General features: G+C 44.4%; 1 protein-coding gene across 1 annotated transcript in view; it reads left to right on the top strand.

Annotated features, from left to right (window-relative positions):
- The first annotated feature begins 5363 nt into the window (after positions 1–5363).
- Positions 5364–16118, top strand: part of TG (thyroglobulin) — a 204126-nt gene continuing 193371 nt past the window's right edge. The window contains exons 1-5 of the mRNA XM_073335054.2: positions 5364–5427; positions 6584–6692; positions 7922–8019; positions 9282–9485; positions 11524–11683. Of these exons, the coding sequence (XP_073191155.2) occupies positions 5364–5427; positions 6584–6692; positions 7922–8019; positions 9282–9485; positions 11524–11683 (635 nt within the window). The remainder of the gene's footprint in view (positions 5428–6583; positions 6693–7921; positions 8020–9281; positions 9486–11523; positions 11684–16118) is intronic.

Raw genomic sequence — 16118 nt, 5'->3', positions numbered from 1 at the left:
CCTTTTGGTGAACTAACAGTTTCAACAAGCTGATCTATGCTTTATATACTTTGGAGCATTAAGGAACTGTGTCTTAATTGTATAAAGCCTGTCAACTAGTTTTGTGTACACATTATTCGTTTGATTACATTCAGAGAGACAAGACATTGATTTCTGTTACAGCACTTTGCAACAAGTCTACTTAACCTTTCTAATACTTGCCTCCTTTCAACCAAATTTGTCAGAGATGTAAAATGGGAGGGTACCTTCAAATGAAGTGGCCTTTCAAATATGAAAGATAGTGTGGCTGGGCCAAATTCAGACCCTACTGTAAGCAGCTGCACCATTATTGAAATGAATGAATGTCTGGCCTGTTTCCTTAATACGCTCCCATTTGGGTTGAAACTCCAGTGGATTCTGCTTCCTTCATCTTTCAGACATACACCCAGGGGTGTGAATACATACAGTTCTATACATTTAGCTTCTGTAATAGCTAAAAGATGCATACAATGGCAATCTGAAAAACTGCACAGGGTCACCAAATGGATACATGAGAGGAAAGCCGTTATTCCTATCTCTCTCCTTTGAAGCATCAGAGATGGTCATGGCTGGAGATGCTTGGCTGGCTGGTTCATGCTGACATGCTCAGGTTCTAACTGATTGCCATATGTGGTGTTGGGAAGGTCAGATTGGCAGGGACCTTTTGGAGTTTTTTCACTTTCCTCTAGCACAGTATGTGGGGTTAGTTGCTAGGATCATCTGGGTATGTCTCAGTTCATAGAATCATAGAAGATTAGGGTTGGAAGAGACCTCAGGAGGTCATCTAGTACAACCCCCTGGTCAAAGCAGGACCAACCCTAACTAAATCATCCCAGCCAGGGCTTCGTCAAGCCGGGCCTTAAAAACCTCTAAAGATGGAAATTCTACCACCTCCCGAGGTAACTCATTCCAGTGCTTTACCACCACCCTCCTAGTTAAATAGTTTTTCCTACTATCCAACCTAGACCTCCCCCACTGCAGATTGAGACCATTGCTCTTTGTTCTGTCATCTCCCACCACTGAGAACAGCCTAGCTCCATCCTCTTCAGGTAGTTGAAGGCTGCTCTCAGATCCCCCTCACTCTTCTGCAAACTAAATAAGCCCAGTTCCCTCAGCCTCTCCTTGTAAGTCTTGTGCTGCAGCCCCCTAATAATTTTTGTTGCTCTCCGCTGAACTCTCTCCAATTTGTTGACATCCTTTCTGTAATGGGGGGCCCAAAACTGGACACAATATTCCAGTTGTGGCCTCACCAGTGCCGAATAGAGGGGAATAATCACTTCCCTTGATCTCCTGGCAATGCTCCTACGTATGCAGCCTGATATGCCGTTAGTCTTCTTGGCAACAAGGGCACACTACTGACTTATATCCAGCTTCCCATCCACTGTAATCCCCAGGTCCTTTTCTGCAGAACTGCTGCTTAGACAGTTGGTCTGCAGCCTGTAACGGTGCATGGGATTCTTCCTTCCTAAGTGCAGGACTCTGCACTTGTCCTTGTTGAACCTTATCAGATTTCTTTTGGCCCAATCCTCCAATTTGTCTAGGTCACTCTGGACCCTATCCCTACCCTCCAATGTATTTACCTCTCCCCACAGCTAAGTGTCATCCGTGAACTTGCTGAGGGTGCAATCCATCCTATCATCCAGATCATTAATGAAGATGTTGAATAAAACTGGCTCCAGGACCGACCCCTGGGCCACTCCACTTGATACTGGCTGCCTACTAGACATCGAGCTTTTGATCACTACCCATTGAGCCAGACTTTCTAGCCAGCTTTCTATCCACCTTACAGTCCATTCATCCAATCCATACTACTTTAACTTGCTGGAAAGAATACTGTGGGAGACCATATCAAAAGCTTTGCTAAATTACCTTGTATTGCAAGGGCCTCACACATTGGTGCACCTCGGTCCCTCCCATTCTCTGCCTGTGGCAAACAAGATCTAATCTCCTGAGGATTGTAGTACAGTAAAACCTACCAAGAGCAACCACTCATGGGAGTTTGCAAAAGTGGTTGCTTGTAAGAGATGGTCTCTCTTCAAAGGTTTGTTGTAAAATGGGCACTTTTACAATGTACAGAAAGGCTACTATTGCTTCCGATGCTTCATGTTTAACTTTAATTGCCTTATAAATGAACATTACATTATGCAATACAGTACTGTACTGTATTTAAAATTTAAAACGGCTGTTTAGAAATATAGTGACAAAGAAATCATCTGTAATTTATATAACTTGATTAATTGGAAATCTTAATTTAAAAAAAAACACAGCCAGAAACAAAAATCAACGTGGAACCAAACCTGGGAAAAGTGATTCAAGCTCAGAAATAACTCTCCCCGGGCCTGTTACAGTACGCTATAATATGCATCTTTCCACTCCTCTTTTTTGTGAGCTTTAAAGGTGGTACTCAGTAACATCAGTCTATGATTTTACTTTCTCTGGACTCATCAGAATGGGATGAGGACTGTTCCCTCAGTTATAAATATGTTTGTTTGGTTTCATAGACTTGGAAAAGCGATGGCATTTTTAAAAAAACAGACACTGTATATGCATCACTTGACAAAGTTGGCCATTTGGCACTGAAAATCCAAAGTTCTCCATGAGCCACACTGGAGTCTCCCATTTTGTTTGGCTCATGTAATCAGATCGAGGCCTCATTTTGTACACTGCTGGTATACAGCACAAAAATCTTTTATCCAATGGAGCCTTGTGCATGCAGACACCATCACAACTGCACAGACATGTTGGTGCTGGGAAAGTGTGTGGGGAAAACTGTGTGTGCACAAGTGGAGACTTGAGGCTGCATGGAAAATCAGGTCATTTATCCCTAAAGTTTTCATGGTTTTAGGAAGTCACCTTATCAATGCACCTTCCATTCCCTTTCTTCCCCAAGCCCAGTAGAGAATGCCCAACAAAGCTCATAGTCTAGAGTTTAAGAGACACTATATTTATTTAGTCATTGCAAATAGTTATTGGAAGTCTAAGAAACTGTTTCCAGGGGTAGTTTAATGATCTCTAAATCATTACTGCGTGGAATGAAGTCTGCCAATATGGTCGTCTAAACAGTGAACAGAGCACCTTTCCCAGCCCCTGTCCCCTGCCCCCAATCATTTCTACACTAAATTAAGGGGTACTTCCATCTTCAGTGGAGATAGGGCTGAGGTGATGACAATATTGTGGACCAGTCCATCCTGTCTCCATTTTTTATCATGTTATTTGCTGGGATTCATTTGTTTTGAATTTCAGGCTGGCCATAGACTTCAAATGCTTCTAACCATTTTTGAAGAATGTGGATTGCACAAATTGCTCTGTAAACTACTTTCACCCGCCCCAAGAAGCTGTTGCATCCCATTGAACATGCCTGTACCAAGATTCATGTCTGGGCTTTGACGCAGATCTAGCTCTGCTCAAGTGGTGCTGAATGCCAGAACTCACCAAGTCAAGCTTGAACTCACCAAGCTGAACTGGGATGGCGCAGGGGATGTTTTGAGGAACTAAAAGTAATAGCAGTATCAGTGATCCTGGATGGTTCAGCTAGGTATGTTCTATAGTCAGCTTTTACAAGGCTTTCTAATCCCAAAAGCCAGGACCTGCTGGCATTTCTATTGTACAGACAATAGAAGCTTTTTTCTGTATCGCAGAAGTGACAGCAGGTCTTGGCCCTCATGTCCTGGTCTTGGGCACAGAAGGTAATAACACCACTTTCTTTGGATAAAATTCATTGAAGCCACCAAAATGCACAAGCTGTACAAAGTCACCTCCTGAGGTAGTTCACCCTCAATTCTGGAAATGCCTTCACCAACCTGCCCCCCATTCTCATAGGTACAACCCCTTCCACCCTTCCTCATACTTGTCCACTGGGTATTTATTCATTTCAGATTCCCTTTCAAAACTACATTTCTTGCTTTTAAAACCCTCCACAGCCTTGCCTCTCTCCTCCCCTCCTTATTCCTTCATCTGTTAGCCCTGGTCTCCTTTTAATTGCTTTACATACAATCTTCACCCCGGCTAGTGCAAGAGCCTTCTCCTCTGCAACTCTTTCCATGGCTCATCTTCTTTGTCTCCATCTCTTTTCAAATCTCATCATAAAACACATCATTGCCTCCTTGCCTGTGCCACTTAATTCCTCTCCTGATATTGATTATGAGCCAGCTGTGCCACCTTTCTTCCCAAAAGTCAGCACTGCTCACACAAGTCCCAGTGGAATTACTTAAGCAAGAGCTTGCCAATGAAGTAAGCATTACACAGGCAAGTCCTCAGATTTTAATGATGATTTACACATTAGGGGGATTTCAATGCCAGGATCTCATAATATTTCACAGGTATTAATAAGAGAGGCCTCATGTCATCCCTGTGAAGTAGCTAAGTATTATTATTCCTATTTTATAGATAGCAAAACTGGGGCAACAGAGAAGTTAAGTGACTTGCCCAAGGTCAGCAAGCATGTGGCAGTGGAAAGAAGAGCAGCCAAGTAACCTGATTCTGTGGTTTTTGTAGTGCAATAGTGCATGCAGGCCCCGACTCTCACTGGACCCCGTGGTGCTAGGCGCCATGCAGTCACATAGTAAGAACAGTCCCCACTGCAGAGAGCTCATGTTCTAACTAGACAAGACAGATAAAGGGTGGTTAGCTTTAGTTATGTAACTGTAGTAACACAGCAGACAGAGTGTGTTGGTTATGTGTCTGGTTGTCTTTCAGATGCAGATCTGTACTGTAATGACACTGAACCATTTTGTGAAGACACACAGGTATAGTCCCAAAAAGAAAGTAAACTTCATCTGGTCTGGAGCCAAACATTTTCCAGCTGGGATGAAAAATATTATCCCTTGCTGTGCGGCAACATTTATCACTTATTGCCTGCCAGCAACATGCCTAGCACCATCCATTCATCTGAGTTAGCCACAGCCTATATGATTTAGTTCAGATGCACACAATATATAGCAGGTGACACTCTAAGCTCCCACTTGGCAAAGTCTAGGTCCTTTTGTGCTTTGATTATGCTTTTGCACGTGGGTTAAATTAAGCCCTCCAGTCTCCTCCATTGTATGTTGGCTGTTTGTTCTGCTTCTTCTCCTTTCAGGTGACTAGGTGTACAAGTGCTCCCTGGAGAGGAGAGGAGAGCTGACTGACGAAGAAATCCACTGGGGACGTTCCAGGTGAATGAGGCCCTCAAGATTTTCTTAGAAATATAACCTGCGTCAGTCACCCTATTTAGTGCCCAGTCTACCAGCTCATAAGTGAATCTGTTCAAACAATGGCTGCTATAAAAGTCTGCCAGAAGCCAGTGCAGAGCGTGCAGGGTCTTGATCCCTCAGCATAAGAAGGGATCATAGCTCCTGCATTGAAAGATGGGCCCCGTACTTCTCAGCACCCTTTTTTTCTTTATTAGCACAGCATCAGCCAATATATTCGGTAAGTTTACCTTTATCCCCTCTTGTCCCTTATGTGTGTCAGGCTGGAGCCACGCTGCGCTTGCCTCTGCCTGGGAACTTGGCACTGATACTCCCCTATTATTGATTATTCGTATTATGGCAGCACCTACCGGCTCAGAATTTGAGCAGGGCCCCATTGTGCTGGGCAATACACCATGAAACAAGACTGATCTTATTTACCAAAGAGATGTGCCACTGACTCAATGGTCACTGCGCTGCCAGGGCTTGGAGCTTGGATTCCAAGCTACGGCCCACACTCCTGGGGCCAGCAAAAGCTCCGATTCTGTGATGTCAGCACGCACCTGTCTCAGGGAGGTGTGACATGGGCTGATGACTCCAAAAGAAGCTGCTGGAAGGACTGACTGGCCAGCACAGTTGCTTGGGTGAAAAGTATGGGGGGGGGGCGAAGTACAAAGGATCCTGGAGGATGCCCTCAAATTTAGGCACCCCAGTTATTCATATTGATTAACCATAATTCCATTTTACGATGAGACTCGTGATCTCTGGTGCATTAATGTGAGTACACCAGAATCTCAACTTGCATTATTTAAAAAAAAAAAAAAAAAAGTTTCTCGCCTTCATGGTTACAGAGAGAGGCTCAAAAACGTGACCCTGGAAGGTAAATAAATATCGCCTACTGGTGAGTGTCTATTACCTGCCCCCTGCTGTGCTAATCCACAGCAGATGTGAGCTGATACTGCCCCAAGTCTTAGAGGCTTGGTTCTTTCGGTCAAACTGTGGCAGCTCATGATTTTTAGCTCTGGTGGCCTCTGATTCAATCCCTGCTGTGTTGGCCAAGTGGGCAGCCATCAGGCAAACATGACCCCCAATGGATTATTTCTCAGAGTTCATTCTTTTAAGATAATCTCATGATTTTTTTCGGGGTGGGGGGGAGACTAGCTCGTGGTTTTTGATCATTAGGAGTTGGGAATAGCTGGTACAATCTCCTCACTGTGAGGTCTGTTAGACTGTGGAATAATCTCACCAAAGAAGGGGAAACCCCACTGTGGTGTTTAAAACCAGACTCAAAATGGCAGCAGAGACTATACTGTTGGAGATGATGCTGAGCCAGGCTCAGGATCTAACAGGAAGGTAGAGAAATCTCAGTGATCTCCTTCCCTGTTTATTGCATGCAGAGTACCAGGCTGAGTCCCAGCCTCTCCGCCCCTGTGAGCTCCAGAGGGAAAAGGCCTTTTTGGAAGGAGAAGTCTACATCCCCCAGTGCTTGGAAGATGGCCAGTTCCGGTAAGATAGGACAGCCACCTGTGGACCCAATCCTGTACCACTGAGGGCAAAGAGAGCTCTGTGGCTGAGTGGGATTGAACCCCAACGTAGTGGATAAAGGGGGCTGTGCTCCAGCTTCAGTCTCTGTTGAATGAGTTCTGTCTCTCTCTTGTCTGCAATTATCTGTGGGGTCCCTACTATTAATAAAAAAAGAACAGGACTGTTTTAAATGTGGTGGGCCAGACGGTCCTTTGCACAACACACCTGGTGGGTTCCAACACGGGGGAGAGCATCCTACATGGGGTTGCTACTTTCCCTCCCACAAATGCGGTGGGGAGGGGTTGGAGCCAAAGCTTTGCCACCCCCTATGTGCTAGCCTGCATAGCTGAGCTGGCGTGAGGAGGGGGGAAGTAATCTGTACCAGGTATAGGGCTGGCACAGTTCACGACTTCCTTGGAGTGAAGGTGGAGACCAGCAACTGGATTGGGACTCTCAAATTACTCGACTGGCCTAGATTTGAGCTAGAGAAGAGACTGACCTGTGCAGAGTGGATCTGGATCCGGATCCAGAAAGGAAAGATAGTCTTGTGGTTAAGGCGCAGGACTAGCAGTCAGAGTTCTGCTATCAACTTTCGGTGCCACCATGGACAAATCACATAGGCCCAGATCCTCAGATGTATTTAGGCACTTAACTCCCTTTGAAATCAATGGGAGTTCGCGCCTAAATACCTTTGGAGATCTGGGCCTTAATCTCACTGTCTTTCAGTTCCCCATCCTCCCAAATAGGATAACAACACTCTCCGACCTCACGGGGCATTGTTAGGGTAAGATAATTAATGTGTGTGTGGTGCTTAGATACAAGAGTGATAGAAAAGCCTATAATTAAAAATTAATGCATTATTCACAAAACGAATCTGAGCTTTCCCGCTATATGGGGCTGTTCAGGCCTGAATCCAAATGAACATATTGTAGATCTGTTAAGCGGTTGCACAGCTAGGGACCTATTGTACTACGGGCTGGGCACTGAACTGAATGAGGACAGGAGGGGCCCTGTGAGAATTCCAAAGAGATCCTATCAGTTAGATCTGAATAGTCTAGAAGCCATTTCTAGGATACAGTTCTTCCTCACGCCATTGCTGTGTTGTCACATTGTTCTTTGTTCTGTGACTGTCCCGCTGCTGACAGGTATATTTCATATTGATGGACAGTTCTGTTGCCAATAGAAAATGATGATGTGTGTCTTCTCCCTAGGACTGTGCAGTGCAATACGAATGGCCTCTCCTGCTGGTGTGTAGATGCCAATGGTATTGAGGTACCAGGCACTAAACAGACTGGAGTTCCAATAGCCTGTAAGTCAGAGGTCATCACTTTTTTCATGTGTGGTGGTAAAAAAGCTATTTGCCTCTCAGTGTGACAACCGTTGAAGTCAAGTGGCCTTTGGCCATTGACATCAATGAGAGCAACAGCAGGCTCCTGGTGATTTATCGATCTTCCTCAGTGGAAGCTCTTTAAGTTACTCAGGATCTGATCATAAAACTTTACTCACTTGAGCAGTCCCTTCTTGTGTGAGTTATCCCAGTGTAATCAATGGTGGCCTTGCAAGGGCACAAGGAGAAAGTGTGTGTGTGTGTGTGTGGGGGGGTGAAACAGAGGCCTTGGGCCCCCATCCCTCACAGTTTGAGCCTAAATGGGGCATAAATTTTCAAAAGCAGGTGCCAAAATTTCACATACAAAAAAATACAAGTAACATGTGGCAATAGCATATGCAAATGTAAGCTCCATGTGGGATTTCCCACTGTTTCCTTTGCACTTCCATGATCAATTACTTGTTTTAATAGGAACAATTACTCATTTACTTTCTAAGGGCTAAATCTGCCGTCCAGTGCCACACCCAAGTAGTCAGTTTGGGTGCAAGGACCTGGGAGGAATTTACTACAAAACACCTATTGTCTTTAATAGGAACCAAGTGACTATGGCTTTAATAGCAGCTGGGAGGAAAATTTGCTCCTCCTCAGGCTCTTATGGGAAAGAGCAGGAAATTGACATGATACAGCATTGTTGTGGCTTTAGTCACTCCCAACCTTCTGGTACAATTTCACTTCACATGGCTTCATACCCCCTGAGTTTGGATTTTGAAGCTCAGACCATCGGCTGGTGTAACGTGAAGTAATGTCACTGATATGAACAAGTCGATTCTCATTTAGGCTGGCTGGTGAGTCATAGATTCAAAGGCCAGAAGAGATCACTGTGATCATCTAGTCTGACCTCAACTCAGTTTGATAATCTGCCCTTGAAAACATGCAGTAGAACTCACCTGAACCAAGCAGGGTTTGCCTGATTTCAGCTGATGTCAGGTAGAATTGCTGTGTTTCTCTTGGGTAACTAAAACCATAAATCCTTCCCTGGTCCCCACAAATGGTGAGTTTAATCTGAAATTTATCCCAGGCTCTCTTGCAATATTTGATCACTCTCCTAGGCAAACCTGGCTGAGCGACAGAACAAATTCATGGTCTCAATGTGGCCCAGAGAAAACTCAGATGTCCTCTAGAAAAATAAATGGTTTTGTGCCCAGCAATCACCTTCTGCCAATGATGCCTCTTTGGTATTGTAGGTTTATCCTTTTGCCAGCTCCAAAAACAGCAGATCTTGGTAAGTCATTACATCAACAGCAGCAGCACCTCCTACGTCCCAGAGTGCTTGAATTCAGGGGAGTTTGACCCAGTGCAGTGTGATGTGGGGCCGGGGCAGTGCTGGTGTGTGGACTCTGAAGGAATGGAGATTTACGGCACAAGGCAGACGGGGAAGCCAATGCAATGTAAGTAAAGTTCAACAAAATGTGGATTTGATTTCATGTTTGGAGGAAGGGAAATAAAAAGCTTGTATGTGATGAATGGCAGGTCATAAGCTTGGCTGCCAGGAAATTTCAGGGTTGTCTTTTCCAAATCATGGGATGATGGTAGCATGTCCAGATAACTTGAATCCAAGAGCTGGATGAGGAGCTTGCTGGACTGTTAATGTTGATTTTCAATAAGCCTGGGAGCACTGGGGAAGTTCCCAAAGACTGAAAGAAAGCTAATGTTATGCCAATATTTCAAAGGGGTAAATGGAATGACATGGGTAATTGTAGGCCTGTCAGCCTGACATTGGTCCCAGGCAAGATAATGGAGCAGCTGATACAGGACTTGATTAATAAAGAATTAAAGGAGGGTAATAAAATTAATGCAAATTAACAGGATTTATAGAAAATAGATCATGTCAAATGAACTTGATATCTTTTTTTTTTAATGAGATTACAAGTTTGGTTGATAAAGGTACTAGTGTTGGTGTAATATACTTAGACTTTTGACGTCATACCACATGACATTTTGATTAAAAAACGAGAACAAATAAAATTAACATGGCATACATCAAATGGATTAAAATCTGGCTGATTGATAAATCTGAAAATGTAATTGTAAATGGGGAATCATCATTGCTCAGGTGTGTTTCTAGTGGGGGTCCCACAGAAATCTATTTTTGGCCCTCCACTATTCAACATTTTCATCAGTGACCTGCAAGAAAACAAAAAATCATCACTGATAAAGTTTGCAGATGACATAAATATTGGAAGAGTGGTAAATAATGTATCAGGTCGGTGATACAGAGTGGTGTGGTTCGCTTGGCAAACTGGGCTGTGTTGTCAGGTGTTTGGCTGCATATGTGTGTGTGTGTGTTCTCTCTGTGTGCTGCCCCCAGCCCTGCGCAGACAGCTGGCACGGCAGACCTCGAGCGAACCAGCCAATGGCCACAAGATCTGTTAAGGTACGAAGGCACCTGGCCAGGTTTGTTGTCGACAAACCACGGTCCTAGCTCCCCGGATCAATGTCTACAGTTACACTAGCATGTGTATGCCCATGACAATTGGCACAGCTCAGTGAATGGCGGCACTTTTCATTCCCCCCCTAGACTGGCCAAAGACACTCCCTCTGAGATACCTCTTTATACACCGATACGAACGAGTTACGTATTGCCCCTCTGACATATCTGGGTGCCACCTGTTGCCTTATACCTATTGGCTCAATCAAAACATTTCTATCCATCATGCTTATCTTTAGGATGTGTCAGCAAGTTCCTGTTATCTTTGGTGAATGTGTTTGGTATTGAGGCGTTCTGGTACCGCCCTTCTGGAATGTGTTTACGTGAGTGCCTAGCACTACTTAGGAATGTGTATTTCTGCAATATCAGCCCTGTTCTTGCCAGATCCTGTGAGCAGGGCCTGCCTCTTGCTCACAACTTAACTTTGCTTTATATCAGCAAAGCTTGGCCACTACTTTAGCCCAGGCCTCACACCAGGTCTCTGATACAAGGGCTTATGTCTCAGGCTCTCTTCCTACTACAGGCTGAAGCAAACAATATGCCTTTGAATAGTTCTCAATGTGAATGTATGCGTCTGGAAACAAAGAACATAGGCCATACTCACAGGATGGGGGGAGTCTATCCTGGGGAGCAATGTCTCTGAAAACGAGTTTGGGATGGGATGGGGGAGCTAATTAGCTGAACATGAGTTCCCAGGTGCTACACTGTGGCCAGAAGTGCGAATGTGATATTTGGATGCACAAACAGGGGAATCTCAAGTCGGAGGTTATTTTATTCCTATTTACGTATATTGACGGAGGCATATTGGGCACTGGTGCAACCACTGCTGGAATACTGTGTCCAGTTCAGGTGTCCACAATTCATGATTAGAAAGGATTAGAAAACCTGCCTTATACTGGCAGACTCAAGGAGCCCAATCTATTTCGCTTAACAAAGAGAAGGTGAAGGGCACTCGTGGGAAGGTGAATTCATGACAGTGGATACTTGTTTTCTGTCAGGTCCAGGGAGCTGCGAGATCCGAGACCGTCGCATTCTGCATGGAGTTGGGGAAAAGAGCCCACCACAGTGCTCAGCAGATGGAGAATTTTTGCCTGTCCAGTGCAAATTTGTCAACATGACGGACATGATGGTCTTTGATCTTGTTCACAGTTATAACAGGTAGGAGCAGACATTTCTGCAACTGAGTGGCAATTCCGCAGACCTCTGTGAGTCATTACCTCCTTGCACATTCCAGCTGTAGGAGCTTGATGGGTCGTCTGTTTCCCAAAAGCGAATAGACATATGTTCGTTTCCTCAGTAGCCGTTTGTGCTTTAAAAACCAGAGCCAGCTCATCAACCCCACAGGCCATGGAACCAGAGTATCCTTACGCACTCTCAGCTACCTCAGTGTGATTGTCTTTTGTGCAGTGTCTGTCATCCAAGGCAGCCCTCACCGTACAGAATGAAATAACGCAATGAACGAGCTAGATCAGAGCAGCGGGAGAGAGAAATTAAGAGGGGACGGATAAGAGATGAACGATGTTCCCACTGGAGAACGGGACACAGATGCAGAGCCAGTGAGGAGGAAAAATACAAGGAGGCTGTTTCAGCTCTCAGGGGTAGCAGTGCAGAAGCTCTTGCACCCACGGTGGTGAGGGTTCAGGAAAGGGCATGGCAGCAAGTCAGCCAGTGGGAGATGAACAGAGGGTGCAGAGAGGAGTATAGAGAGAGGCCAGGGCTCTTTCATGGCTGAAGCAGGCCGTTGGTGGGCTTTAAAACATTAAAACACGGGGGGGGGGGGAGCGGCTCTCTTTTTGCACAGCTGCTGCTGAAGTGGAGTCCAGTTTTTCTGTGAAACAGTTTTGCCTGCCTCTCTCTAGTGAGGCTAAATAGTCAGGACTTCAGACTCATTGCTTGTCTCTTTCCACTAGAGGGCAGTAAAGTAAACCTAATGCCTCACTTCTGGCTAAAGCCTGTTCCACTGAATCTTCTTGTTCAGAGTTTTGGCCTTTAATTTAATTTAAGCAAAAATAAAAGTACTGCAAGGCAGGCCAAGTGCCTGGTGCAAATTTGTCAGTGTGTCAGAGGAGGCTATTTTGGTAAGTGAAGGATAATGTGTCTGTGTCACTAGCTGGCTGGTGGGTATGGACTACCAAAAAGGCAACTAGAGTGAAGAAAGTGATGCTTTAAAATGACATTTTGTTGTTCCCATTGGGAGTTTTGCCTGGAAAGTGGCTTCAGGACTGGGTTTGAATAGCTTCCATATCACCGTATAAATCTAAGCAAGATTGTTTTTACTTCCAGTTTTCTACCCTTCTCTCTAAGGAACTTACATAGACAACTGTTACTGCAGCATCTGAGCGCCTCACAGTCTTTAATGTATTTATCCTCATAACACCCCAGTGAGGTAGGGCAGTGCTGTTGTCCCCATTGTGCAGATGGGGAACTGAGACAGAGAGAGGCTAAGTGACTTGCCCAAGGTCACACAACAAGCCTGTGGCAGAACAGGGACTTGAACCCAGGTCTTCCAAGACATGGTGCCCTAACCACTGGGTTATCATTCCTTTGCACCCTAAGAATGATACTCAAGACATGAACATTCTTTTCTACCTAAAAAACCCCCAGCCACAATAATCAAAATTACCCTGAAACAGATCAACCTTACAAGAATGGAAGTAAATAAAATCAACCCAGAAACCCTACTCCAAGCATAATAAGGAGAGGAGCCAGGGACTCAAGAAGTCCGTGAGGGACTTCGCTGTTGCTATTGATTTTCCATGGAAGTTGCTCAGATGCTGTGGTGATGAGCAGCAGCACAAAATCTGGAGATAGAAAGGTAAGAGTTGGAGAGCTGAGAACTATTTTCTTTCTGCTTCCCACATCATTTCCTCCGCAGTAAAGATTCTGGGGCAGATCTCTCAGCTGCTGTAAATTGTCATAGCTCCATGAAGGTTCTGCCTCTCTGTGTTGTTTGGTTGTTGAGGTACAGAACACAACTCAGCCACTTTTCTTGACACTGGGTGTGGTCAGTAAATGGTAGATACAATTGGAGCTGCACAGTCTGATGGTAAAAGGGGGCTTTCTTAGAATCACTGAAAAATGAATAACAATGTAAGCCAAGACCCCTGATGATACCAATAAATCTGTGTTTATCTCCTTTACTTTTCCATTTTCTTTACATCTGCTCCCGTCTCAGAACACACAGGACAGAAACACGAACATGGCCACAGTTCACACATTTGCTTCAGCCATTTTTGTGACAGGGTATAAGAGCTAAGATCTTGGCCATTTTGTCATTATCCACTGCTGGACAAGAACAAGCAAATAATGGGAACAATGGTAAAAAAAGGAACAGAGACTGTAAGGGGTGGATTTTCAAAGCTGGGTGCATGCAGTCCTAGATGCATTCTTATGTGGGCCCGATTTGTACTTTTTGCATTTTATTTTGTCATATTCTGACTTCAGGACAGAAATGACCGATACGAGGATATAACCATGTGTCTATCCACACATTACACATGGCATAATTTGGTGTGTAGTCCATTTTTCAAATTGAATTATTAAAAGAAAATCCTGTGCAGAAATGTATTTACCCAGTAGCCTGTTTGAAAGCCGTACAGGTTCAGATGCCATGGTGATAGGCACGGTATAAGAACCTGAATCGACTAGAAGACTCCCATTGCATTTAGTCACACTATTCTCATAAGAACAGAGGACGTGCCACACAAGAGCACACCATTGGTTGAAGAAGTGTGGTGACCTTTCTTCTGAAAATGACCAAAGCTTGGTGCTTAAGAGGAACCTGAAAGCACCAGCAATGCACCAAGTCACTTGTGCCACTCTGTACATGGGGGACAGGAGCAGAATTCTCTGGCCTGTGCTGTGCAGGAGGCCAGACAAGATCAGCATACAGGTCCCTTCTGGCCTTAATAATTTATTTACTGAATTTCTTCCTTACCCCAATAACGATCCAGCTATGTCCTGGGGCATGAGATTTGATTGCTCTTCTTTTATCACGCCAACTTTATTGTTAGTGGGCAGATTCTCTCTTGGGGTGTGGCAGCAACACCAGTGTAAAGGGGTCCCAAAGATGATTTAACCAGCCAGTGGAGTATGAGTGATCATCTGTGGTGTGAAGCTGACATGGGGCTCTTACATCTCTCCTCCCATCTCACTTCTGGAAGCATGGCCTATGCCAGAGTGATACTTGGCTGTCTATTTGGCCTCTTGGGAATGTTGCAGCCTGATGTTAGTCAGAGCAGCCCCAAGGCTACTGTAGTATCCATGAGCTACAGCATGGGGGACCAGCCCTGTATACAGCTGCAGTAGGACCAGGGGAGCTCAAAGAGGAGCTTCAAACTCCCTTTGTGCAACATCCCTGACCAGTATCCCAGGGTGCAGTCCAGTATTTATCTACCCCTCCATCCACCCTGTCTCACGTTTTTATACAGCACGAATTACCATGATATCTAAGGGTGTAATACATTATTTCTGCTTATAAAAGCATCCATCATTATTGAAAAGCCTGACTAGATTATTTGATTCTGTTTACTTCTTTGGTAGTGAATTTCACAGCCCTTTACTGGATTTCATCACACAACTGCACACAGCTGGGAGTTGGGTGCCTAAACCACATTTAGGAATATGAGCATGGATGTATAATGCTAATCTCATTGCACTAACACATGGGGAAACTGTTTCATTTGCCATAATACCTGAACCTAGAATGTTGTATCTTCTATTTGCTTGAAGAAGCCCTGATATATCTGTCAGCTAAGATCACACAGATGTTTTTTTCAACTCTGACCGTATTAAGTTTCCTTCTTAAATCATTCCTTTGCTGGAATCTGGCTATCGTCACTACTTGAATATGTTAAAAGAATCCAGAGCTCCTTTGATCTCCAGAAATAAGAGTCAGTCTCACTTGTAATATGTTTAAAAAATAAACTTTTCTTTTAATCCATTGACCCATGTTTTCATAATGTAACAGATTAGTGTTAGTTTTTATTTGCTGTTCCATGCTTAATTCAGTGTGGAAAGCAGATGTGTGGGGGGAAAACAACCTCTTTGTTTAGGCTTTCTGCCATCTTGTGTGGCTTTGTGGAAAGCTGCTAATGAGTGGGTATTCGTAATTACGTTTGCCTCACTGATACATATTTTACAATTTTTGCTGCGCTTTCAAAGGTTGAACCAGGATCCAAAATTATCTGTCAGCATTTCTACCACCTTCATCATTGTAGTACACTAGGTGCTAATAAGGCTAAAAATGGCCTGAAATCAGTCCAAGAAATGACCTCATTGCCCTTTGCTCATTGGGTTCTGTTATCCAGAACGATGGTGCTTAGGCTCATTTGTTGAGGAAACACATGTATAAACTCTTGTAGCCTATAGTGAACAAGGCAAATCTTGGACTAATCCTGATCTGTGAGGAGCCAGGACACATTGCTCCATAGCCTAAGGCCGTGTTAATAAAAGTAAACACTAAAATTTGGATCACAGTGGAGTAGGGTTGACATAACTAGCCCCAGAAGTGCCATAATGCCTTTGTGCTGTGATCCCTGCAGTGGGAGTTTGGAGAAGAATGTGCTTTCTTTGTTATTGTCAAAGGATCACC

Source organism: Lepidochelys kempii, chromosome 2 (assembly GCF_965140285.1).
Source record: "Lepidochelys kempii isolate rLepKem1 chromosome 2, rLepKem1.hap1, whole genome shotgun sequence".
Taxonomy (NCBI): Eukaryota; Metazoa; Chordata; order Testudines; family Cheloniidae; genus Lepidochelys; species Lepidochelys kempii.
Note: the sequence above shows the minus strand (reverse complement) of the source record. Positions and strands in the feature narration are given on the sequence as shown.